The 26760-nt window shown below is 47.9% G+C and overlaps 1 protein-coding gene across 1 annotated transcript in view; it reads left to right on the top strand.

The window, feature by feature from the left end:
- The window catches only part of LOC142017466 (alpha-2-macroglobulin-like protein 1), a 60768-nt gene extending 45733 nt beyond the window's left edge, over positions 1-15035 (top strand). Inside the window, exons 29-36 of the mRNA XM_075002343.1 lie at positions 7084-7298; positions 9492-9707; positions 10834-10958; positions 12096-12186; positions 12607-12675; positions 13449-13551; positions 13642-13683; positions 14842-15035. Coding sequence (XP_074858444.1) covers positions 7084-7298; positions 9492-9707; positions 10834-10958; positions 12096-12186; positions 12607-12675; positions 13449-13551; positions 13642-13682 — 860 coding nt within the window. The 3' untranslated portion in view covers position 13683; positions 14842-15035. The remainder of the gene's footprint in view (positions 1-7083; positions 7299-9491; positions 9708-10833; positions 10959-12095; positions 12187-12606; positions 12676-13448; positions 13552-13641; positions 13684-14841) is intronic.
- Positions 15036-26760: the final 11725 nt, after the last annotated feature.

The following is a 26760-nucleotide window of genomic DNA, read 5'->3' as shown; positions in this document are numbered from 1 at the left end:
GCGCCTCATTAGTAATCTTCGAAATGGTCATTTGTGTGGCCATTTCAAAGATTTGTGCTAGTGTAGACACGGCCTTTCAGAGGCATGCAGCAATTGTGGAGTGCTGCACATGTAGACACTACGCAAAGTGTCTAATGCATTTGCTCTTTTATCCAGTCCTGTGAAGCACAGGGAAGCACAGATCATAAAAAATATAAATGTCTGAAACTGCAATGCCTGTCACTTTTGGTAAAGTCTCACCCTTCCCTTAGCAGTCCTTAGGGACCATCAGTGGCCAGTAGGGAAGGGAGGCTGTCCTCTGATGTAGCTGGGCCATAACATGGTGGGTGAGTTCTCTCCCATGTGGAGAGGAGTCAGTTACCTAGGTTCTATGTGACCTCTGAAGATCTGATGCTGTGTGTGCAGGACTGTGATGTGCCAGGCAGAGGAACTGGGTATGGAACAAGCTACAAGAATCATAGTAGTTATCAACCTGTGTGGCTGGATCTGGGCCGAGAGACTGTATCTGTCAGTCTGTGTAGCCATCCTCCTTACACCCTAGGTAGTGAAGGGGTCATTTCTTCTTCGAGTAGTGTCCCCGTGGGTGCTTCACTCTAGATGTCAATGCGTCTTTGCGCTGGAGCTTGGAGTTTTTTCCACAGCAGTGGTTTCCCGTGCCGTGCATGCACAGAAGTGCCTCCTTGTGCTCTCTGGCGCGCACAGTGTGAGCTCCTCATTTCCTTGTCTACTGTCCTTGGCTGCAGACAGAGCATCATCTCTGCAAGAGAGTTTGAAAGTTGTTAGTTCTAGTTGCTTAGCTGTTCCCTAGTCCAAGTTATTTACCCTTGATCTATGTTATATATAAAAACAATCTTGTTTAGGTAGTTTGTTAGTGTTCAAGTGCTGTGTCACTGCTGTGCTGGGCTCCCTGGGGTTCAAGTGGTGCCCAACATGCAAGAATGCCATGCTCGCTTTGAACAGCTGTTTGTCCTGCGTAAAGTGCCTTGGAGAAGGCCACCAGCCGCAATCATGCATCCATTGTTCCAGCCTGACAGCCAGAACCTGCAAGGATTGGGCTAACAAGCTCAAGACTTTCTTGTATGAGAAGTCCCTGCGGCCACAGGCCCTGGAGAAGCCACTGGCTCAGGCTGTGAGGGTGAGGACTCCCAGGGGTGAGGACTCCAAGCATCTCACTGCGGCTAATGGGTCTCCTGTTGGTGTACTTGGTGCCCCTCATGCCCATTCCTGGCCTCCGGTGCCATCTGTATGGGCCACACCAGAAGGGAAAACCATTCTGGGCTCCCCAGCACTGTCTCTGCTGGCACCGACCAAATGAGCACGTTCCATGCTGAAGACTAAGCACACGGTGTCAACTTTGTGGCACCAGTGGCACTGGCAGCACAAGCAATGCCCGTGGCACTGGCAAGCCCACCATCGGCTAAGGCGCAACAGACTATTCCAGTGTTTCTGCCTCTGGCATCTGTGCCCACTCGGAAGCACCACTGCTCATGTTCCCTGCAACAGGGGGCTTGGCGCAAGATCAGGGTGGATACCCCTCCCTGCTCTCGGTCACCATGAGACACAGCATGGCATCACCACAAGCACAGTGCATCTACCACGCCTTCTGTGCTGCAGCAACTGGCAGTGAGAGGCCTGGTGCCGACTCCAGCACTGACTGAACAGTTGCTCTGTGTTGCACCACCTAATCATCACCAATCATTTCCAAGGTTGCTGGCTTCACCGTTCCTTTCCTCCCACTCGGCGTCTTCATTTGCCTCCAAAGCGAGGCCTCCAACACCAGGCGCCAGAGCCGATGGCGCCAGCATATTCTCCTCTCAGCATTCCAGCTCTGTACATCCCTGGCAGGATACCTTGCCTACACCAGCTACTGTGCAGTACCATCTGCCACCTCCTCCATGGTTTGCTCATCACTATTCAGAACCGGAACAAGAGTGGACCTCTTGGCATGAAGCATCACAGCACTGACATATCCAGTTGGCACCGTCATCCATCTCAGAATGGCGTCCACCTTCCCCACGACCTTCTATGGCACCGTTCCCACTGTTGGTGCATCCATGGAACCGAGTAGTCACTATCTGAAGGGGAAGGAGCCTCCCCATTGCACCCATCTTCTTCCTCACTGGATGATGTGGTGCTCTCATTGTCGCCTCCTTCAACAGATGGTGCTCAATCATTCTAGGACCTTTTCCGTTGAGTAGCACAGTCACTGGGTAAGGGCACTCAGGAAGTTCCGGTGAAACAATACTGGCTCCTGCACACAGTACAGCCCCCATCATCCTCCAGGGTAGTGTTGCCCATGGCTTGTGGACCCAGCGACAGTCCTGTGCCAAACCCCAACATCCATTGCCCCCACCAGTAAGCAGGCTGATCAGAAATACTTTGTAACATTCAAAGACACTGAATTTCTGTTCACCCACCTACCCCCAAATCGTTAGTGGTGGATGCAGTCCCTAACAAAACATGGTCTTTCCACTCAACCCCACAAGATAAACTCGACATTGTGGGCCAGAAAGTGTATTCCTCTGGCACCATTCTCCTTCATGCCACTAAATACCCAGCCATGTTAACAGCCTATGATTTTCAACATTATTATAAACTTCAGGAGCTGATACCAGCGTTACCTGAACATCAACACCAGAAGCTCTCCAGTATTGTTAAAGAGGGCCACACTATTGCCAGCACGGCCATGCAGTCGGCCCTGGACATACCTGACACAGTGGCATGCGTCACCGCTTCGGCAATTGTCATGCACCGCATTTATCCCCTCAGGGATACCTAAGGAGCTACAGCAGAAAGTTGAAGATATGCCATTCGACCACCAACATCTTTTTGCAGACAAGACGGGTGGCACCCTCCATTCAATGAAAGATTCCAGGATGATGCTAGGTGCCCTCAGGATCTATACGTCCCCCTCTGAAATATGCTTGGAATTTACCATACTAATGCCCTCAGGACCAGTCCCAGCAGTCCCACCAATAAACCTGATATGAGGAGCGCCAGAGGCACAAACCACAACAGTGATGTTCTGGCAGACAATACCAGAGGCAACAGTCCTAGATGTCCCACCCTCAACCTCGCAAGCAGCAGTTTTGAGGGTATGTTCAAGAGTCTGATGCGCCATTTCTAGCAATACCCTTGTCGACAACCCCACTTGCATGTATTACATCAACTGCCAAGTGGGGGTTCATTCATTGTGGAGGCCATACGGCTGTGGGAATGGTGCACTCGAAACTGGATCAATCCCATAGCTGCCTATCTTCCTGGAAACCTCCTAACCTGAGAAAGATTCTCATGAGCAGTCACAGCCTACATCACAATAATACAAATCCTGGAACTTTTCCTTGCAACAAACCCACTGCCAACTTTGTCCACATATTTATTCTGGGGATATCATCACTGGACCTAACCAGGTTAGTTACAGGATAAAAGGCACATTCTCATGCAATTCCAGCAACATTATATATGCTATTATGTGCCAACAATGCCCCGACACTATGTACGTTGGACGGACTGGGCAAAACTTTCAGCAAAGAATAAATGGACACAGAGCAGACATCAAGAAACTCAATACACGTAAGCCTGCCAGTGAACACTTAAATGGAGTGGACCATTCTGTTAAACACCTGAGAATCTCTGTGTTGCATCACAGAGAATTTAACAACTGATTAGGGCATGAGACTTCTGAGTTAGAGTACATATTCAAATTTGACACATTAACGTGGTATGAACAGAGACATCAACTACCTCATGCGTTACAAAGACTGCTTCCCTTTCTTTGGGCTTGTCTACACAAGTTCCCTACGTTGAAGGGAGCATGGTAAGTAGGGTGTTGGGAGTTTATTAATGAAGTGCTGTGGTGCATATGCAGCACTTCATTATGCTAATTCCCCCCTGTGGCAACTTCGAAATGTTAAACTTCAAAGTGCTGGCTCGTATCTAGCTGTGGCTCACCTGCCGGTACTTTGAAGTGCCCGGGGTAGTCCCTTTACTCCTCAGAATTTTGGCCTGAAACCCTGATGCTTCCATCCCAGGAGCACAAGCCTCTAGCACAAGTGCTAGAGGAAATCTTGCCTGGCATAGCAGGGCCTAGGGTGGTTCTTCTTTAGAAGCAAACATCCCACCTAGACACCATCTCCAGCTCCCCTAGCACCTGTGTGAGCTCAACCAACCTCATGTTTACCCATATTTTGTCACAGGGTCACTATTGAGGTGCAGGGGTACTACAGCAGGGAGGAGGATGGAGAGGAAAGCTTCTGTTAGCCCTCTTCCATCTGAGCATCCCAACTGTTGAGTAAGCAAGGGATATAGCTCTCTTTGACAGTGACAAAGTGCTTCCCCGGTCAGGCCTTCCCTGATCAGGCCAAAATTTTGAGGAGTAAAGGAACTACCCTGGGCACTTCAAAGCACTGACAGGTGAGCCTCAGCTAGATGTGAGCCAGCACTTCGAAGCAATAATCGCCCGACACCCTACTTACCATCCTCCCTTCGAAGTAGGGAGCTAGTGTAGACAAGCCCTTTGAGGCTCATAATTATCTCAGATGGGATAATTAACATCCCCCCTCACTCTCTTCCTTCTTTCCTATTTGATTTGACAGTTTTTAATTGCAATTTTTTTTCATTTTAGTCCTCTGTACTTACATAAATCAGTCTGTATTGGAAATGAAATTGATCTGAAGGAGTGGGTCTGTCCCACGAAAGCTCATCACTGAATAAATCATTTTGTTAGTCTTTAAAGTGCTACATTTCTGCTGGCTTGTTTTGTTGGAGGACAGACTAACACACCTACCTCTCTGTTACTATCTTCCTGGAGTTCTCAACGTAATGGCCAACGCTTTCAGTCATTTGTTCACCAGCTATCATGAATGGGAAATCGACGTGTTTACCCTCAATTGTGTGTTTCATCTGTGCGGCTACTGTCACATAGATCTGTTTGCCACCTGGACCAACAGAAAATGCCACCAGTACTGTTCCAGAGTGGGGCTTGGGAGGCACTCCTTTGGGGATACCTTTACCATTGCGTGGAATGCCCCTCTGCTGTATGCATTCCATTCCGCTATTTCACAAGGTGCTACTCAAGATCAGACAGGGTCAAGCCCTGATTATCCCAGTAGCCCCGGCTTGGCCCAGACCAACTTGGTACCCGTACCTCTTTCGGATGTCAGTAGCAGGTCCTTATCCGTTTCCTCCTTGCCACGACCTTCTGTCTCAGGACTTTGGCCGCACTCTGCGTCCCAACTCCCTCACGCTGCATCTTCACGTGTGGCTGCTTCATGAATCCACAATGCCAAAACCACACGCTCTGAGGAAGTGAAGAGAGCTCTCATCAACAGCAGACAGGAATATACATGCAGCTCTTACATTTGAAAATGGCAGCAATTTTGTCACTGGATGGACTCCCATCATTCCACACCTCTTCATACCGCAGCTTTGCCTATCCTTTTGGATTATCTACTACACCTGTGTGTCAGGCCTTAGCCTCAGTACAGTCTGGGTACACACTGTGATTATAGTGGCGTTTCACCAACCCAAAGAGGGGTTTTCCTTCCTGCCGCCCCCATCACCAAATACTTTTTAATGGACCTTCAAACACTTTTCCGTAGTCTGCCCCCCAGTCCCTATATGGGACCTTAACCATGTGCTTCACTGCCTTATGAAGCCTCCCTTCGAGCCTTTGGCGATGTGCTCCTGACTTCACCTGTCTATGAAGGTCTTGTTCCTCATGGCAATCACATCAGCCAGGCGCATCGGGGAGCTTGCCACCCTAATGGCTGAGCCTCCCTACACTGTTTTTACCAAAGACAGAGTTACCTTGCGACCTCATCCCCAGTTTCTACCTAAGGTTCCCTTGCCATTTCACATTAATGAATCAATTCACTTACCTACATTTTTTCCGAAGCCGCATTCTGACCCTGTACATGTGGCATGGCCCACATTAGATGTCTGCTGGGCATTGACCTTCTACATCGACCCTACGAAGCCATGCTGCAAGTCTCCCCGGCTTTTCCTGTCCTTCACAGAGCTGTCCAAAGGTCTGCCTGTCTCATCCCAACAACTTTCCAAGTGGGTTTCTTCCTGTTTCCACACCCGTTGTGCACTTCACTGTCAGGAGCTGCTGGGTGCCATCATAGCCCACACAACCTGGGCCGTGTGTTCCGCTATCGCCTTCCTCAGGACTGTACCCCTTAGGGACATGTGCAAGGTGGCCACATGGTCTTCCACTAACATGTTTGCTCAGCACTACACTCTCTTTTGACCATTGCACCTTCTATCCAAGTACGCCAACCTATGTTGTCTACTGTGGTAGTAACTGAGCTGAAACCCCCCTCCATTCTACAACTTCTGCTTTATAGTCACCCCAAGTGGAGCACCCATGGGGACACTACTTGAAGGAGAAGAGGAAGTTACTCACCTTGCGTAGTAACGATGATTCTTTGAGATGTGTGTCCTCGTGGGTGCTCCACTTCCTTCCCTCCCTCCTTCCCCTGCTTTTGAGCGTTCTTCTCTATCTGAAGGAATGGAGGAGCCTGTGCCCTGCACGCCACATAGAGCACTAGGAGGCCCTTCTGTGCGTGCACGGTGCAGGAAACCATGGCTATGGAAGAATTTCCGAGCGCTGGTGTGAGGATGCACCGACACCCAGAGTGGAGCACCCGTGGGAACTCCCATCTCCAAGAACCATTGTTGCTGCACAAGGTGATTAACTTCTTCTTCTTCAGCAATCTGGGTAGCCAGAGGCCCTGTAGAGTTAGGAGGTATTTTCCTTGTGTGTCAGTGTGTGTAGTTTAGGTGTGCATAGCAGTGTGCATAACTGCAGCCATTTGATGTTCAAGGTATTTACCTAAGAACATGGATCCTTCCATTGTAATATGCAGCGATGCATTTTTCACACAGAAACCCAGACAGCTGAGAGGTACTGTCTCAGGGCTCTGTGCTACCCTGGCTGTGGAACCTCCCACCTCTATTGGGACTAGAGCAATGGGTTTGGATGATGGGGTCACATTTACCCCACAGTAACTCTTACCCCAACCCCTGGCCAGAGGATTTCTCCCCCAACAGCCTCCTGTCTTATGCCTCCTTTCCCAGGAGGGCAGATTCACTGGAGTCAGACCCCATCCCAGCCACCTGGTGCAGGTGTGTGGTCACAACCCCAGTCGGTGGATGTGGAGCTCACAGCCTACGTACTCCTGGCTCTGCTCTCCAAGAAGAATGTCACCGGGGCTGATCTTGCCATAGCGGCTGGCATTGTGGCCTGGCTCACCAAGCAGCAGAATGCTTATGGTGGCTTTGCCTCCACACAGGTAACACAGGCCTGACTGCGGGGGAGGTGACGGGCCATGATCCCACTGGGTAGGGAGTCTCTGTGCTGCACGGATGGGAGTATGACAGTTATCAGTGCTCTGGGGTGTGAATGCCTCGAAGTGTAGGGCTCCTATATGATGGGGTTTCTAGGTCACAGCTAAGGAAATCAGTCCAGGGTATCTTTGCTTAAAACACTTACAGCCGCAGGCTGGGATTTCCTTCTCACTAAGGCAAATTAAACCAGCCACAAAAGTACATCACCAGCCCCACTGGCCAGCCAGAAGCCACACAAGCAAACCCACAGATTTCCCAGCTATGTCAAAATGCCCAGTCCAACAGACCATACTCAGGTGAGAGGTTCTTAAAGCCTATTTCACCAAATCCATACAGATTCTTCTGGGCCCCAAAGGGTCCATCCCCAGTCCCAGGTCAATATATACTTGGATCCTAACCAAAACGGCATTCTGATTGCCAGTCCTTCAGATCTAAAATCTAAAGGTTTATTAGAAGAAAGAAAGAAAGAACAGGGTTAGAGAGAAAAATTGCTACAGTGGTACATTACATACATCAGTTACAGATATTGATTCAGGCCAGAGATGTTGTATGCTGATTCTTGAGAGTCTTTGCAAGTATTCTTTTGGGGGATGGGCCCTCAGATCCAACAGGCTTAACTCATGAGGACTGAAAGAACACAGATGGTCACTTCTAGGGCCATCTTATAGTTTTTCAAGTGGAGGGAAAAAGTCCTTTCTCCTTCCCATAGGCCCTGGAGGTTCAATGTCATCTGATCCAGGTGAGCTGCTGTGGCAAAATGCCATTGGTCACTGGTTTTGCTAGCCCACCCCAATCATTTACATGGCATATGGAATGGATGTCTGGGCACCTGATTGCAATTCCTTTGCTCAGCCCGTGTCACCTGACCAGCTGCATTGCATTGACAAGTCCCAAATTTCTGAGATGTGTATTCGATGTCTGAGCCTTTGCTTTTAGTTCATAGTCCTGGCTGTGGAGGAGATGTCACCTCCTATTGCGAGGCTCATCACTAAAACATTTCCAATACAGCCATAGAGCCAATATCGATAACTTCTCATACAAACCTGGCACAGACATACAAGTAACATAGACAGATTCAGGGCATCACCAGCTTTCAGCAGACATCTAAACTGGGCCACCTGGCACAAGATTTGATGCCAGTATGTGCAATGGTTACAGAAAGTGGATAGTTCTCTGAGGACATCCACGCAGTGTGCAGCGGCAGTCAGTAAGGCAAATAGGATGTTAGGAATTATTAAAAAAGGGATAGATAATAAGACAAAAGATATCATACTTCCCCTATATAGAACTATGGTACGCCCACATCTTGAGTACTGTGTGCAGACGTGGTCTCCTCACCTCAAAAAAGATATATTGGCATTAGAAAAGGTTCAGAAAAGGGCGACTAAGATGATTAGGGGCTTGGAACGGGTCCCATATGGGGAGAGGCTAGAGAGACTGGGACTTTTCAGTCTGGAAAAGAGGCGATTGAGGGGCGATATGATAGAGGTATATAAAATCATGAATGGTGTGGAGAAAGTGAATATAGAAAAATTATTTACCTTTTCCCATAATACAAGAACTAGGGGACACCAAATGAAATTGATGGGTAGTAGGTTCAAAACTAATAAAAGGAAATTTTTCTTCACGCAGCGCACAGTCAACCTGTGGAACTCCTTGCCCGAGGAGGCTGTGAAGGCCAGGACTCTATTAGGGTTTAAAAAAGAGCTTGATAAATTTTTGCAGGTTAGGTCCATAAATGGCTATTAGCCAGGGATAAAGTATGGTGCCCTAGCCTTCTGAACAAGGGCAGGAGATGGATGGCAGGAGATAAATCACTTGATCATTGTCTTCTGTTCTCCTTCTCTGGGGCACCTGGCATTGGCCACCGTCGGCAGATGGGATGCTGGGCTGGATGGACCTTTGGTCTCACCCAGTATGGCCATTCTTATGTTCTTATGTTATGTTCTTATGTTCTAAAGGGCTTTCATAATAGACTTAAAAATCCAGTCACGTCACGAGGGCCTAATGCAGCTAACTCCCTGGTGTGCAGAATTACAACCTTGATTTTGGAGCCCTCAGTTGCTGAGATGCCACTGTTCTGAGGGTTTCCCACATCTGTCCCCAACAAGCACCCTTTCTGACTCTCATACACACAGGACACGGTGGTCGCGCTGCAGGCACTGGCCAAGTACGCAGCCTGGACATTCAGCACATTGGCACCGGTGACAGTGACAGTGAAGTCTAAGGGGAGCTTTGAGAGGAAGTTCCAGGTGACCCACCAGAACCGGCTGCTGCTACAGCAAACGGTGCTGCCAGAAATCCCTGGCGAGTTCTTGGTGCAGGCCCAGGGCAGCAGCTGCGTCTACACCCAGGTGAGACGCTCCTTTCGTGGGGAGGGACATAGCCCCTGTGGGTGCCCCTCTGGTAAGGCCTGATTGGGGAAGCAGTTTGTCACCATCAAAGAGAGTCATATCCTTTGCTTATTCAACAGTTAGGATGCTCAGACACAAGGAGGGCTAACAGAAGTTTTCCTTACAATTCTCCTCCCTGCTGCAGTACCCCTGCACCTCAACAGTGACCCTGTGACAAAATATGGGTAAACATGCGGTGCTAGGGGAGCTGGAGATGGTGTCTAGGTGGGACGTTTGCACCTAAAGAAGAACCACCCTAGGCCCTCCTATGCCAGGCAAGATCTCCTGTAGCTCTTGTGCTCGAGGCTTGTGCTTCTGGGATGGAAGCAACAGGGTTCCAGCCCAAATACCCATGTGTAATTTATGTAGTCGTATCTGGAGTTTAAGGGTGTGTGCAGTAATTAGAGCCGGTGTGAGATGGGATGAGCTGGATTCACTCTGATCCATGAGGACATACCAGTGAGTATATGGGCAGCTGCTGGGCATGAGTAAAAATGGTCCAAATCTTATCAGCATTAAAAAAACGTTGACAAATTGGAGCAGGTTCAAAAAAGAGCTTTAAGAATGACCTGAGGCCTAAAAATCCTTCCTGTACCTCCAAAGACTACAGAAGCTCAATCTATTTAATTTATCCTGGAGAAGGCAAAGAGGAGACTTAATTACAGTAAGCAGATACCCAAGTGGGGAACAACTTCTAGTAATCCCTTATCTAGCAGACGAACATGTAATGAGACCAAGTAGCTGGAAGCTGAAGCTAGTCAAATTCACTCTAGAAGCCAGGTGCAAATTTTCAACAGTGATTAACCACTGGAACAGTTTATCAGTGAATGAGTTGGATTCTCCAATGCTGGCAGTCTTTCAATCCGAAGTGGCCATCTCTGAAAGATGTACGGTAATTCAAACAGCAGTTATATGTCTGCTAGAGGAATTGCTGGGTAAAGTTCTACGGCCTGTGTCATGCAGGATGTCAGATGAGATGGTCACAATGGCCCCTTCTGACTCTACAATCTAGGAGTCTACTACATCTTCATCTCCAAAACGATGATGCAACTGAAAACTCTGTCCGGCCTTTCTCTCTCCTCTGCAGATGGTGCTGAGGTACAATGAGCCTCCCCCACAGGTCTCTGTGACCTTCTCTCTGCGCATCACCACACATCTGATGGACTGTGCTAAGGGCGACATGCGCGTCATCACCATTCACATTCATGTCAGGTGACCCCAAGATTTCCCCTGTGTGTGTCACTCAACTTGCGTGTGGCTCTCTCTGAAACACAGCAGGAAGAGTCAGAGAACTGGCTAGGTTTAGTGGTTGGAAAGGAGGCACTCCAGAGAGGAAAGGGTAGAGGGTGAATTTGGCAGCTGTGATGGAAGAGGGTGGAAGGACCAGGTGCTTCTGGGAGGGGGTTGTAGGCATGAAGTGTGGTTGAAGTTGACATGCTTGTTGGTAGAGAGGAGAGAGGAGATAAAGGTGCCCTTTTAATCTCCTCCCCTAGAATGGGAGGAGGCTGGGGGATATTCAGAGAAGGGAGGTGCTGGGGGAGAGAAGGAGGTGCTGGGTCTGTTCAGAGCCAGGCAACTATCTTAACCACCCTCCTGTAACAAGCAGTGGTATGTGACTCCTCCATTTGGGCAAACTGTGCACACATGCATTGTGGCCCCACTCAGCTTCCTCTTCCTCCCCAGCATACCTGCCCAGACTCCACCCCAACCCTGCTTGCCCCCTTTGCCTGCTGCTTGTGCCCATTCACCACCTTCCCAAGACTGCCCCACCTGTTGCTCATGCCTCTTCACCCCCACCCTCTTCCCATGCACCTGCTTCTCTCCCCACCCCTTCTACCTGTCTGCCAGCTGGCTGACCACTCAGGTGCCTCTTGCACCCCCGCAACACCCGCTGCCGGCTAGCCAGCCAACCAAGCCCTCCGTACATATATCCAACCACTCATGCACATGTCTTTTCACCCCCTGCCTCTCCCCAGCTGGCCACTCACAACTCATGAGTGCCTCTTCACTTCCTCCCGGGAGCCCTCATGAGGGGGAGGTGGGAGGGGGAAAGGACAAGTGGGCCTGGGGTCTCGGGGCATGGGAGTGTGCAAGCCGCTCTGTGGGTGGATTGCCCACTCTCTCACTGATGGCACGTTCCAAAGCAGCAGGCAGCTTGGTGTGGGAGGTTCAGTTTCCCCATCCTTTTATGTGTGTTGTCTCTGGTCCCAAGGGACTGTCCCAGGCCTGGTCCCTACATGAGGAGGAATGAGGGGTTAGGGAGGAGGTGGGGGAAGTTTATAGACTCATTTAGTCCCTGTTCACAGGGTCTCTGACCATCTGCATCCTTCTTCTCCCCCCTTGTCCCAGCTACATCGGGAGCAGAGTCACTTCCAACATGGTGATTGTGGAGGTCTCCCTGCTGTCTGGATTCAGCCTGGGGTCGGGCTCCCGCACAGCGGTAAGGCACAGTGAGAGCAGAATGGGGGTCTGGGGAAGGGATCCCATCCAGCCAGTGCTGATGGGATCCATCCTTAGCCGTGGGGAGAAGATTAGCTTCATAGGCAGGGGTTTCTGGGCTCTACCTGAATGAAGTGACCCACTGACCACTCAGATATTTAAACCTCAGAGCAGGACATGTCTTGAGAAGGAGCTTTGTCCCAACGGCCCAGGCAAATCCCATAACTCCTATCACAGGAGCTGAGCAACCATTTGAAAAGATCAGCCATAATGAGGGGAGAGAGCAGGTGTGTGTTCACTAACTCTGCCCCGGCAACAGGGCAGCTCAAGGCCTGAGGGGAACATATCAACAGGAATTCTTATCCTCACTCCCTCAGACCTCCAACTGATCCATTACCTTTCATCTTCTCTCTTGTCTTAGTTGCAGAACAGTCCACAGGTGAGGAAAATAGAGGTGAGCCAGAGCAGTGTCTCCATCTACTTGGACCAGGTAGGTCTGACCAAGATCAGGACATTAACAGCAGGCAGCATGTCAGAACTGAGGGGAACTGGCAGAGCTGTGAGGGGAGCCCAGGGCTGGAATAGCAGAGGGGCTGCAGGGCAGGGCTGAGGGGCACTGGCAGAGCTGTGAGGGGAGCCCAGGGCTGGAATAGCAGAGGGGCTGCAGGGCAGGGCTGAGGGGCCCTGGAAGAGCTGTGAGGGGAGCCCAGGGCTGGAATAGCAGAGGGGCTGCAGGGCAGGGCTGAGGGGCAGTGGCAGAGCTGTGGGGGGAGCCCAGGGCTGGAATAGCAGAGGGGCTGCAGGGCAGGGCTGAGGGGCAGTGGCAGAGCTGTGAGGGGAGCCCAGGGCTGGAATAGCAGAGGGGCTGCAGGGCAGGGCTGAGGGGCAGTGGCAGAGCTGAGAGGGGAGCCCAGGGCTGGAATAGCAGAGGGGCTGCAGGGCAGGGCTGAGGGGCACTGGCAGAGCTGTGTGGGGAGCCCGGGGCTGGAATAGCAGAGGGGCTGCAGGGCAGGGCTGAGGGGCAGTGGCAGAGCCATGTGGGGAGCCCAGGGTTGGAATTACAGGGCAGGACTAATGAGCTTGAAAAGTCAACCTTTTTCATGGGTATCCCCTATTTAAATTCCCGAGTTCCTCATTCTTACTAAATTCCTGCCCAGACTCTGGCAGAGTGAACACAATCTCTGGAGCCAAATTTAAGGAGGTAATGAAATAAATAATTCACCAGTGAAGCTTCTTCTCTTCCCCTTTCCCCCGCCCCTCTAGTTGAGCAATACGACGCAGACGTATGCCTTGCAGCTGGAACAACAGATTGAGGTGATTAACCTGAAGCCAGGACACATCAGAGTCTATGACTACTACCAGCCAGGTGAGCTGCTGAGCCACTGGGGCATCTGGGTGGGCAGGGAGCGTGTGTCTCTGTGCCAGTGTAACTTGGATTCCTTGTCTCCCTGTGCAGAGGAGCAGGCCCTGGCTAACTACAGCACCATCTGCAGCTGAGGTAGGTATGAACTCCATGGACGTGCCTGTCAGCAACCCCCTCTGCCCCTTCTGTGCATCCAGCACTAGCCTCTCACACAACGCCCTCCCCAGGTTGGCACGGTGGCCCCTTCTGTTGCCAGGAAACGTCTCAGTGTCCCTGTGCTGGAAGCCTCTAACTCCCAAGCTCTCGGGGGCTCCCTCCCCTCTGTCTTACTGAGTTGGGAAATGGAGTCCTTAGTGCACTTCCCAAGCAACAGGGCAGGTTTCCGGGGCCAGCACCACACTACTGAGGGCAGTGGGGTCATGCTTCCACGTGTTGGACTTTTGTAACGTGCTCCTCCCAGGGCTGTGCACGGGGGACATCTGGGAGCTTCAGCTAGCACAGAGCATGACTGCCCATGTGTTGTATGAAAACAAACCAGCAGTCCTATAGCACTTTAAAGACTAACAAAATAATGTATTAGGTGATGAGCTTTTGTGGAACAGACCCACTTCTTCAGATCAACGGCTGAATGTAGTGCCTTGCACTGTTGTGGTAGGGCTATGGTCTCAAGAAGTGGGTCTGTCCCATGAAAGCTCATCACATGATAAACTATTTTGTTAGTCTTTAGAGTGCTACTTGACTGCTTTTTTGTTTTTTTATTCATATGTTGTGTGGTGTGTCATTGCAGACATTGATTCTCCATAATTACCCTGCTGTCCAGCTGGCACTCTCAGGTAGAATTTGTGATACTAGCTCATGGCACAGAGAGGTTTGGTTTGGTACCTGGCTCCCAGAGAGCCCCACTCTTCTCCCAGGGCCGTTCTGCTGTTGCTGAGACAGCAGAGTCATCTGAGCTGGAGCTCCTGTAGATTATACGAGAGGGGCATTTTCATTGCAAGCCCGTATCTCTGGAATTCACTTCTCCCTGAGGGTGAATAGCTGAGTTCATCTTCTGCTTACACTGCAAAGCTCATGTCTCTCTCTTTGTACTGGTTTGTAGAAGGTTCCTACTTGGAGGTCAAAGTGGTTGGATGGTGTTTTGGGTGGTATTATAATTTCTTGCACTCTGTCTCCTCTCTATGTTCAGTACCATCTTTTCAGTCTCACCATCTCAAGCTCCTTTACTCTCACTTTTTCTCTGATTCATGCTACTCCCTAATTGTCTTCTGTGCAATCTCCCCATCTCTGTTCCAGCATATGGGGAGGACGATGGCGGACAGCAGTCGTGCTCCCAGCAGCAGGCCCTGCCCCAGTCAAGCAAGATTTCTGAGCTGTCCTTGTTGGGCCAAGTGGGCAAGGGATGCTCCGACAACACCACCTGTGTGGGGCTGGGACACTCGCACTGAGTGGGTGGGGGATCTCCATGAGGCTTCATATTGGATTGCAAGGACAGGCTCAGACTAATGTTCCTTGCCCTAGTAGCCATTTCCTGGTGAATGTTTTGGGTGTCTGATTTTTTTGATCATTTTAACCTGAGGATTTTCTTCAGTCTGAAAAGAATTAAAATAAAAGAGAAATCACATACGCCAGACTCTGTGGTATTTGATTGAGCTCCATAACAACAGTCCTCCCAAAGGAAATTTGTGGATAACTTGCGGAGTCTGATTCTATTTGTATGTCTCTGACATCCACTTCTCCCACTGATAACTTTATAGATTCATTGGCAGAAGGGAACGATTGTGTTCAACTAGTTTGACCTGTTGTATAATCCAGGCCAAAGAACTTCTCAGAAACAATTCCGAGAGCAGATCTTTTAGAAAAGCATTCAGTCTTGATTTAAAAATGGTCAGTGATGGAAACCCTTGCAAAATTGTTCTAATGGTTCATTACTCCCACTGTTAAAAATGTACATCTTCTATTCAGTCTGTTTTTCCAGCTTCAACTTCCAGCAATTGAAGCATATTATACTTTTCTCTGTGAGGCCAAAGAGTCTATTATTAAATATTTGTGCCCCCTGTAGCTATTTATAGAATATAGGTGAGTCGCCCCTTAATTTTCTCTTTTTTAAATTTTAATAGATGATTTTTTTGAGTCTATCACTACAAGGTATATTTTCTCATCCTTTAGTCATTCTTGTAGCTCTTCTTTGAATCTCCCTCAATTTATCAACAACTATCTTAAACTGTGAGTACCAGAACTGGACGCAATATTCTATCAGCTGTCTCATCACACCTTTCTATTCTGCCTGGAGATTCCCCAGTTCATGCATTCCAAGATCATATTAACTTTTTATTGCCATTACATGGGGAGTTCATGTTCAGCTGATTATCCATCACAACTCCCAAGTCTTTTGCAGTCACCATTTCCCAGGATAGAGTCCCCATCCTGTAAGTAGGACATGTTCTTTGTTCCTATGTACAAAAATTTATATTTAGCTATGTTAAAACATGTGTGTCATAGAATCATAGGGTTGGAAGAGACCTCAGGAGGTCATTGAGTCCAACCCCCTACTATGAAGCAGGACAATCCCAACTAAATCATTCCAGCCAGAGCTTTGTCAAACTGGGACTTAAAGACCTCTTGGGAAGGAGATTCCACCATTACCCTAGGTAACGCATGCCAGTGCTTCACCACCCCCCTGATGAAATAGGTTTTCCCAGTGCTTTTTTTCTAGGAAAACAGGTGCCAGAACTCTGTCCCCCAGACTTAACTCCTCCCTATGGTCACCCCCATAGCCTCACCATGCTTAACCCCCATCAAATGTTTAACCCCCATCAAACCCTGGCCCCAATCCACTGCAGACTTAACTACCCCCGCTAACCCAACCCACCACCAGCCTTAACCCCCACACTCCCCTCATTGCCAGGCTTTAACACCTCCACTTCCCCATGGCTAGGCTTTATCCCTCCCATGGCCCAAACCTGCTGCACCCTTAACCCCGCAACCGCCAAGGCCTCAACCCTCTGCAAGACTTTCACCTCCTACCCCCCGTGTCCCCAACCCATGGCCAGGCTTTAACCCCATGCCCCCCTGCAACATCAACCTGTCGCCAGCCTTAATCCCCCCACCCCCAGCTTTAACCCCTCACTGTCCCAAGGCCCCAATCCACTGCAGCCTTAACCCCCTGCCTTCCCCTGTGGCCCCAACCCACTGCTATCCTTTAACCCCATGCCCCCACACTGCCAGCCTTGAACTCTCCCCCTAAGGCCCCAGACTGCCCTCAGCCTTTAACCCCCTCCAGCCACCCCACTCCAAACCCAGGATTCACTTACATTTCAAAAGGAGTGCCACATGCTCCTTCGCTGGCTGCCATGTTCCATTCTGCATGGCTGCGCAGCTCCCCTCAGCCCTCCGGATCCCTCATGTACAGTGTGGCAGGGGCAGCCCCATGACCTGCCACTCTGAAAGAGCAGGGATCAATTTAATTGGTTTAATGACTGGCACTAGCTGTTAAACCAATTAAATTGAGCCCTGCTCTTTCACTGGCAGGCAGGGAACCAGAGGTGGAGCAGTCCGAGCTGTAAGTGGCTGCTTAAAGAGCCACATGTGGCTCAGAGCTGCCCAGCCACCTTTTAAAAATGGCAGCCCTGGAAAAAAGGTGGTGAAACACAGTTCTGCTGCTTTCTGCCAGAATAAAAGCCCTCGGTTTTCCTAATATCCAATGTAGACCTCCTCAACTTCAACTTGAGACCATTGCTCCTTGTTCTGTCATCTGTCACTACTGAGAACAGCCTCTCTCCATCCTCTTTGGAAATGCCCTTCATGTAGTTCTATTAAATCCCCCCTCACTCTTCTCTTCTGTAGACTAAATACACCCAAGTCCCTCAGCCTCTCCTCATAAGACATGTGTTCCATCACCCTAACCATTTTTGTTACCCTCTGTCCAACGTGTCCACATCTCTTCTGTAACAGGACAGGTGGGGGACAGGCCTAGAATTGGACACAATACACCTATCCCTCAATTTATGAACATAAATCATTCCATGAAAACTGATTATAAAGTGAAAATTCATCAACTGAAAATGAAATTCCCATTAATTTCAATGTAAAAAATTCTGACTGGCTCCCGACTCCCAAAAAATCACTCAGTATTTTTCCCACATGTTACAATACTATACAATCATAAAAATAAGAACAGAGCCATTTTATTGTTTTTTATGACATTTATTACCATTAGTCAGTTCTTAGATGGTGGTGAAGAAGGTGGTGTTGACATGAGTTCCGTGGGGTCATCTGTGTCATCATTGGAAACAGCTCTGTAGTGACTTCAAACTCCTTAATTGGGGTTTTATTTTCAACTTTTGAAGTTGAGGGCTGAGGATCAGCTGATGGTGATGAAGGTTTAGGAGGAGGTGTTGAGGTTGAGGCTTGAAAAAATGATAGAATTGCAGCCTTCTTTTTCCTGTCACACAACTCCTGATAGCATTGAACAGCTTCATGAACGTGTCACTTTCCTGCTGAATTCCTTTCTGAGTTTGAGCTGTTGTTGTCAAGAATTTGTGTAGCTACCTCCAATGCACGGAGGAATTGTGAGAATGTTTTAGTGTCCAGCATTTTTTGTGGTTCATCCAATTCTTCCTCCTTTTCTGATAACCTTCATGCATCCAGCTGAATTAATTCTTCGTTAGTCAATTCTTCACCATGTGATAACAACAGGTCTTGAACATCACCTATGCCTACCTCACTGAATTCAACTTGAGCTGACAATTGAATCTGAATGTATTTCACTTCACCCGTAAAACCACAGAAATCATGAACAAATTTCAGCAACAGCTTTTTCCAAACACCGTTCAGGCTACTTGGAGTAATTTTATTCCACGCATTTGTGATATTTTCAATAGCCATTTTGACATTGTAGTTTTTCCACAACTGTTGGTTTGTCTTCTCCATCTGACACAGATATGAGATCCCTTATCACCAGTTGCAGATAGTAAGCTTTAAATGTTGCAATGACACCTTGATCTATTGGCTGAAGGATGGAAGTGGTATTTGGTGGCACCTCTCGAATTGTTATTCCCATAGACTTTGACATTGATAGGGTGACCGGGAATGTTATCAAGGATCAGCAGAAATTTATTATCCAGTTTATTTTCAGCACAATATTTAGAGAAGAATGATGTAACTTGTTACATAATCAGCAACAATCTGCTTTGTCACCCATGTCTTTTAATTAGCATGCCAGACCACAGGCAATGAAGCCTTTAAGCACCCTCAGATTTTCTGAATGGTAAACAAGGAGAGGCTTCAATTTCACATCTTCAAAATTTTTACCAAGAAGTAATGTCAGTTGATCTTTTGAGGCCTTGAATCCTGTTGTTTTTGTTTTATCCCTTGAAATAAAGGTTCAAGAAGGCATTCTTTTCCAGAAAAGCCCCATTTCATCAACATTAAAGAGAATATCCACCTTCATCAATTATTCATTGCAATGCGGCTGGGAAAATGTTAGCTGCCTGAATATGAGTGGATGCTGCTTCACCTGTAACATGCAGACTATGATGATGGAACATACTTTAAAGCACTCAAACTAACCGTGACTTGCTTTGAATGATACTTTGGTGGCCTCAACTTGCCTCTCTTCCTCAGCTTTCTTCTTTAGGCCCTCAAACAAGACAGGACTTTCTCCCTTATGATGAGGAAGCTCAAAGGCATGTTGCATTCATTATGGCTGTCGATCCAATGTATTAAAAGTCTTTCAAGTTTCCCCATTATTGCATCCCCGGCCTTTGTAATTCTATGCAACTTTTAGCTCAACCAACATAGGTTTCTGCAATTTCTTTTATCTTTTCTTCCTGCACGAAGATCGTATGCACTGTTGATGTTGCCAAATTCATTGTCTTTCAAATGCTGGCCCTGTTCAATTCTTTTAATAAGTTCAAGTGTGGGATCCATGGATATTGCTTTCCTTGGTTTCTTGTCGTTAGTGACGGATGCTGAAGAAACTTTTTCATGTCTTTTTCCATGATGATTACAAATGACAAAGATATTTGAAGAATAATATCATTCACAGTTAAGATGATACAAACACAACAAAGTGCATGAATCAACTGGGAAGAGCTGGGCAACTGAGGGAAATGAGTCAGCCTTGCACTGCATTCTTCTGTATTCCTCCACATTCGTTACTTATGAAGTGGATGCTCGGATGAAGATTGGTTCTTCTTTGTAGTGAAAATATGTTTGTAAATTGAAAAAAGGGTATACGTTTCTTTTGTTCAAGGTAATAAAAATTCATAAGTCAAAAGTTTGTAAATCAAAAGATAGGTGTACTCCAGGGTCTAACAATCCTTAATTTAATTTAATTTAATTTAATGAAAGCCGTTTGTTATCTTAATCACTCTGCCTGTGTTTGTAAACAAACTCCCTGCCCAAAGGACCGAAGCTGGGAACAACATGGAAATTATCACATTCAACACCCAAGCTCCATCTGGGGCTAGTGTGTGTGCTGTGATCAGACCTCAGGTACAAAACTCAGAAGGAGAGCCAGGAACTACTATTTTTTTTCCTAGGAATGCTTGTGTCCCAGAGCACCCGTGGAGTCAGCACCTCTGCTCCATATTCTACACTGGAATGGAACACTTCTTGGCCATCCCTTGGAGTAAACATCTGTCACTGTGCTACACTGTGATGGCTGAGATCTCATCACTTCACAAGATAAGCAGAGTGCAGGTCAAAGATGTGAGGGGAAAAGTCACAGTGCTGGCAGGACAAATACAAGTTACTTGGAAAGGGTTTGCTCTGCTCTGAATCATTGCTGACCCCAGGTCCCAAGGCCACGATAAAGGAAGAAATGGGCCAAAACAAACTGGTTTGATTTCTTCCTAACTGGCTTGGTCATGCATCGAGTTGTGATCAATAGAGACAAAGGCCAGAAGGGATTACTGGGATCACGTAGCCTGGCCTCCATCATACACAGGCCAGAGAACTTCACCCAAGGATTCACGGCATACAGAAACAGACTGTGTTGTACCTTCCCCCATCCCCTGCTCAGCTGTGTTTTGCACACTGAAAATATGATCTCATGTGTCTTCAGAAGGCATCACACCTCCATCTGCTTCCCCCATCCCTCAAGCTCTTGCCTCTATCACAGAATTCCATCTCTTCATCAGTTATGACTAGGAGGTCACACATTTGGTTGCTTATGTAACAAAGCTGTACACAGCTGTGCCCTTGCCCCCATTGTGACTGAGTGTCTGACCTTCTAACTCTGGTCAGAACTCTGTTGATTGTAATTAAAGAAAACACCCAGAAAAGTCTTGTTTCCCATTAAATCAGGCTTTTCCAATGTCACCAAAATCATTTCAGCTCAGGAGGTTGGATGGGGGTCAAGACACATAGCTGGGTGGTGGTGGCTGGAGTTAAGGGGAGAGGGGCTTGGCTGAGGTGGTCACCTGGCTGGGGAGAGGTACCAGATTTGGGGGCTGGCCAGACTGGAAGCAAGGCTAGAGGCGGTGCAGGGCTGGATTGGGTGGGTGAGGACATGGCTGGAACAGCTTCCAACTGCCCATTTGCTACTTCAAGGAGAGGAAGCTAATCTATCCCCCAACTACCCACATCCTAACCCTGAGGTCTGTACTTCATTCGTGAATCAACAGTGACCAAACTGTGAGTTTGGTGGCAATTAGGCTTTCCTGGACATCTGATTTTCACCAAAACCCACAGGATTTTGCACACTGATACTTAAAATGTTCCCAGAAATATTGTGATTGATCAGCTGTGATCTGCAGCAGTTACTGTGTTACAAACAGAAATGCTCTGAGTACTGTGCTTTGTACATGCAGTAAGGGAGGTGGGCCTGTCTGAAGCTTACAGCAGGGGCTGGGAATGAGGACTCCTGGTTTCTACTGCAGTGTTTCCAACTCTTGTGATTTTTTCATGACTGGCAGAATTTTGTCTGTGCTTGAAAGAGTATGGCAAGGGTGTAGAAGCTTTGGTCTATTAGCTAATTGGAGCCTTCTGATTGGCTCCCTTCTCCATTTGCCCACCTCATGGGTCAGAACAACCAGTGAAAGGTGCTGCAGGTGGAGCTCCCCTCTGCCCCTTGTTCACAAACAGAAGGCATTCTGGGTTTGTGCATATGGAGACTTACTGAGGGAAAGCCAGAGTATGAGTTAACAGCACACTCACCTGTGGCCTACTATCACCAGGAGGTCCCTCCTATTGCAGGGGTATCGCCATGAGTGGGTTTGAGTGGACCGTAGCCTATCCACTTTGCATCCAGGCTCACCACGGCAGCTCCCATGGCTCTTCTTGTGTCCCAGCACCTGCCCCACTCTACCAGCCTGCTCTGCACTGCTGCCAGCAGCAGGGTCAGGGCCTGGGTGATTATCCCACTCCACAGAATGCTCCAGCTGGGGAGCAGAATTAGGGCTTGGCGCTTACCCCACTCTGCCAGCTTGGGAGTGGGATCAAAGGCTAGCTCCACGCCATCTGCCTGCCTGCTGCTCCAGCCAGGAAGCAGGACGAGCAAGGCTGGAACCTGTGCTCAGACTCTGGTCCTGGGTTGCAGTGCCAGGCAGGCAAGTAGAATGGGGCAAGTCCCTCCTTCATGCAAACCCTGGTTTTGGGTATGTCCCTGGGGACTGGGGTTCCCTGGCCAGGTGTGGGGAGAGGCAGCCCCTCTCCCCTCATGTCTTCCTTTGTCAATTGGAACTGCAGCTGGCAAAGGATGTAAAGGGTAATATTAAGGCTTTCTACAGGCATGTTATCAAGAAAGATGTGGGACCGTTACTGGATGAAAAAGGTAACCTAGTGACAGATGATATAAGAAAAGAAGAAGTACTCAATGTTTTTTTTGCCTCAGTCTTCACAGACAAGGACAGCTCCCACACTAGGGTGCTAGACAATGCAGTATGGGAAAGTGCAGGGCAGCTCTCAGTGGGAAAAGAACAAGTTAAGAACTACTTAGAAACACTAGATTTACACAAATCCATGGGTCTGGATTTAATGCACCCAAGGGTAGTGAGGGAATTGGCAGAAGTCATTGCCGAGCCTTTGGCCATCATCTTTGATGACTCTTGGAGATTGGGAGAGATTCCAGGTGATTGGAGAAAGGCAAATGTCGTGCCCATCTTTAAAAAAAAGAAAGAAGAACAATCCAGGGAACTATAGACTGGTCAGCCTTACTTCAGTACCTGGGAAAATAATAGAAGGGGATCCTCAAGGAATCCATTTTGAAGCATGTGGAAGAGGGAAAAGGGATCAAAAGTGGTCAACATGGATTCACCAAGGGCAAGTCATGCTTGACCAAACTAATTAGCTTCTATGCTGAGGTAACAGGCTCTGTGGACATGGAGAAGTCAGGGGATGTGATATACCTTGACTTCAGCAAAGCTTTTGATACAGTCTCCCACAACATTCTTGCTCATAACTTAAGGAAGTATGGATTAGATCCATGGACTATAAGATGGATAGAAAGATGGCTTGACAGTCGGGCCCAATGGGTAGTGGTCAGTGGCTCAATATCCGCATGGTGGTCAGTTTCAAATGCGGTGCCCCAAGGCTTGGTTGTGGGGCCAGAGTTGTTCAACCTCTTTATTAATGACCTGGATGAGGGACTGGATTGCACCCTCACAAGGTTGCGGATGACACCAAGCTAGGAGTAGGTAGATATATTGGAGGGTAGAGATAGGATCCAGAGTGACCTGGATACATTGAAGGACTGTGCTAAAAGAAATCTGATGCGGATCAACAAGGAGAAGTGTAAAGTCCTGCACTTCAGATGGAAGAATTCCAAGCACTTTTATAGGCTGGGGACCGGCTGACAAAGCAGCAGTACAGTGGAAAGGGACCTAGTGATTAAGGTAAATGAAAGGCTGGACATGAGTAAACAGTGTGTCCTTGTGGCCAAGAACGCCAATGGCATATTGGGCTGCATTAAGAGGAGCATTTCAAGCAGATCTAGAGAAGCTGTTGTTCCCCTCTCTTTGGCACCGGTGAGGCCACATCTGGAGTAGTGCATTCAGTTTTGGGCCCCCCAGTATACAAAGGAAGTGGATGTGCCACAGCAGGTTCAGAGGAAGGCAACGAAAATGATTAAGGGGCCGAAGCGCATGACCTATGAGGAGAGGCTGAGAGATTTGGGCTAATTTTGTTTGCAGAAGAGAAGACTGAGGGGTGATTTTATAGCAGCCTTCAACTTCCTGAAGGCATGCTCTAAAGAGGATAGAAAGAAGCTGTTCTCTGTGGTGACAGATGGCAGAACAAGGAACAATGGTCTGAAGTTACAGAAGGAGAGGAGTAGGTTGGATATTAGGAAAAACTATTTCAACAGCCAAGTGGTGAAGTACTGGAATGCATTGCCTAGAGAGGTGGTGGAATCTCCATCCCTAGAGGTTTTTAAGTCCCAGCTTGACATAATCATGGCTGGGATGACTTATTTGGGGTTGATTCTGCTTGAAGCAGGGGGCTGGACTTGATGGCCTCTTGAGAGGATGGGTCACCAGGGAATAGCATCTGACAGAGGGACTTTAATGGAGGCCAATCCACATCTGAAGAACTTTGCTGTCTAAGTTCAGACCAGTGAGTCGGGACGGGCAATTCACTAATGTGGCAGTCTCCATCTTGGTCTTGGAGTATACTTTTACAGAAAGAGAACAATGAAATTCCTTGCATAGGGGAAAGGTATAAAGAGGGCCTTGAAGTCTCCTCCATCTTTGTCTTCAGTCTGCCTTTTAAATTGCCTGACGCACCCTAAAGAGAAACAGAAGAGCTTTACAGCATCCTGAAGACTCAGGTCAGGATAAGATCTTTTCTGATCTGAATCTTTCACCTGATACAAGAACAGATTTTTAGGGTAACAGCTCACATGTAAGTAGATTCGTAGTAGAACAGAACTAGCTATGCATTTTCTTTTCTTTTATTTATAACTCACTTTGATCTGTATGTTTTGACTTATAACCAATTAATATGATGTTGCTTAATAAAACTCTTTTGTTTATAATCAATCCCAGTGTAAATTGTTATTACATGGGGAGGGCAATCACTGCAGCAATCTCCCTTTCATAGATAAAGTGGTGGTGGGGCTTACCTAATGAGCCCTCTTGGTGCAACTTTTTTGCAGAGAGGAAGATAGATTTGTTTGGGGTTGTGATCCCTTTTTGGGGATAGGTTCCCTGAGTGCTGTGCCCTAGAAGTACTTCCTACCAGAGCTGTGGTTAAAGTGTCTGCCTTGCTCTTTGTGTGGGGGTAGCCCCAACTCTGTGCCTTGACTGGGAGAGACCAGAGAGCAAAAAGGCAGGTGTGATTGGCCAGATTGGCACACCAGAGAACATCTGAAAGGGGCTTCTGTGACTGTATCACATCACAAAGACACATTCCCTGCATCTCAGATTTTCTCTGTTTCCCTTTCCCCAACTGCCTACTGCCAGACTTGAGTGCTGGGTGTGGTATCTTGGGTCAGGCTTTATATTGGGATGTTGGGTCAAAGGCTCAGAGTCTGGCTATGAATTTTATGTTGAAAGTTTTGATGTCCAGATCTTGGGTTAAAAATCTGGGCCTCCAAGATCTAGTTTTGAGCTAAAGATACTGGGTTGTAGTTTTGGGTTGGGATTACAGTTCTGATTTCTGATTTAAAATCCAGTTTTGGGTGGAAAGTTTTAGAATCAAATTTTCATTCCTTGTATCCCCACCATGAAGTAAACAAAGGGGGATTGCTGTGTTCTGAAGTCAGAATTGTAACATAATGGAGAAATCCATTGTCAGGACATGCTGTTGGAGCAACAATTGAAAATCTTTCTATTCTCTCAGACACAAGCCACTATGCCCCAGATTTCACCCTGCATGCAAACAAATAAGGGCTGTGGACTGTGAGTCCTGGGGTAAGAACATCATAAAGGCCAGGAAAGGAATGAATGGAGGTTGGCTCAGCTCCAGAGGGAGTGCTCTGCCTGATCCTGTTCCTGCTCCTTTGTTTGCCCAGGTGCATATTCCCTTGTTTACTCAGCCCTAGAGTCTGAGAACAATGCAGAGGCAAATCCAATGCTCTGGGATTCTCCTTTTTTGCTTTTTGCTTACATTTAAAAATATTTCACTGCTCTTCCCGCAAAACCACCCAGGTAAAATTGCCAATGTATGTGTCCATGCAATGTTGTAATGTAGGCATTATCCATGGCTTCAAACACAAGTAACCAGAACTGCTCGAATTAATAGGAGCCTTGTCAGCAGGTTGAGAGAAGTGATTATCCTCTTCTGTTTGGGACTGGTGAGGCCACATCCACTACAGGAAGAAAGTGAAAAAATAGGAGAGAGTCCAGAGGAGAGGCTAAGGGAACTGGGCTTATTTAGTCTACAGAAGAGAAGAGTGAGGGGGCATTTGATAGCAGCCTTCAACTTCCTGAATGGGGGGGCGGGTCGAAAGAGGGTAGACAGAGTAGTGATGGAAGGCAGAATGAGGAGCAATAGGCTCAAGTTGCACATGGAGGTCTCAGTTGGATATTAGGAAGAACTATGTCCCTAGGAGGACAGTGAAGCCCTGGAATGGCATTGCTTATGGAGGTGGTGGAATCTCCACTCTTAGAGATTTTAAGGCTGCTGGGATGATTTGCCTGGGGTTGGTCAGAGGGTTTGAGCAGGAGATTGTGCTAGATGACCACCTGAGTTCTCTTCCAGTCCTAATCTTGTATGATTCTATGGCTGGATACTGGCAGGCCAATGGGGAAGCACAAGGAAACAATGAGGCAGTATTGTTCAGCATGGTGGATAGTGATCTCAGGATGCACATTATTTAGTCAGCTCTTGAGAACCTTTCTCCACAATATTTCTAGGGCACTAGTGTCATACTAGCTGGTATCTTCGAGAGAGATCAAGCTTTTCCCGTGGTGTGGGTCTGTTGTAAGAAAATGCTAAAATACTAGCTGGGGTTGTAAGCCAGGCACTGCCAGTCCTGGATGAGGGCCATGAGTGAGCACCGGGGAAACAGATTCTGTTCCTGCTCTTTTGTTTATCCAAGTGTATTTTTGCCTCCTTTTCTTCACTCCTCAGGCCCAGAGTTTCAGAGCAGGGCAAAGTGACATACAGCTTGGTGGGCTTCTGTCTATCTTGACTTTTATGAACATATTAGGGCAACAGGGCAAAAATGTGCCAGTTTTCGTGTCTTGTGGAAGCCTCCGCTATCCTATTTCAAAAGAAAAAAAATATTCCCAGTGGCTCATTCACTCAGTTGGTGGCTTCAGATAGTTT

This window comes from Carettochelys insculpta, chromosome 1, assembly GCF_033958435.1.
Source record: "Carettochelys insculpta isolate YL-2023 chromosome 1, ASM3395843v1, whole genome shotgun sequence".
NCBI lineage: Eukaryota > Metazoa > Chordata > Testudines > Carettochelyidae > Carettochelys > Carettochelys insculpta.
This window is presented reverse-complemented; position numbering and strand designations above follow the sequence as displayed.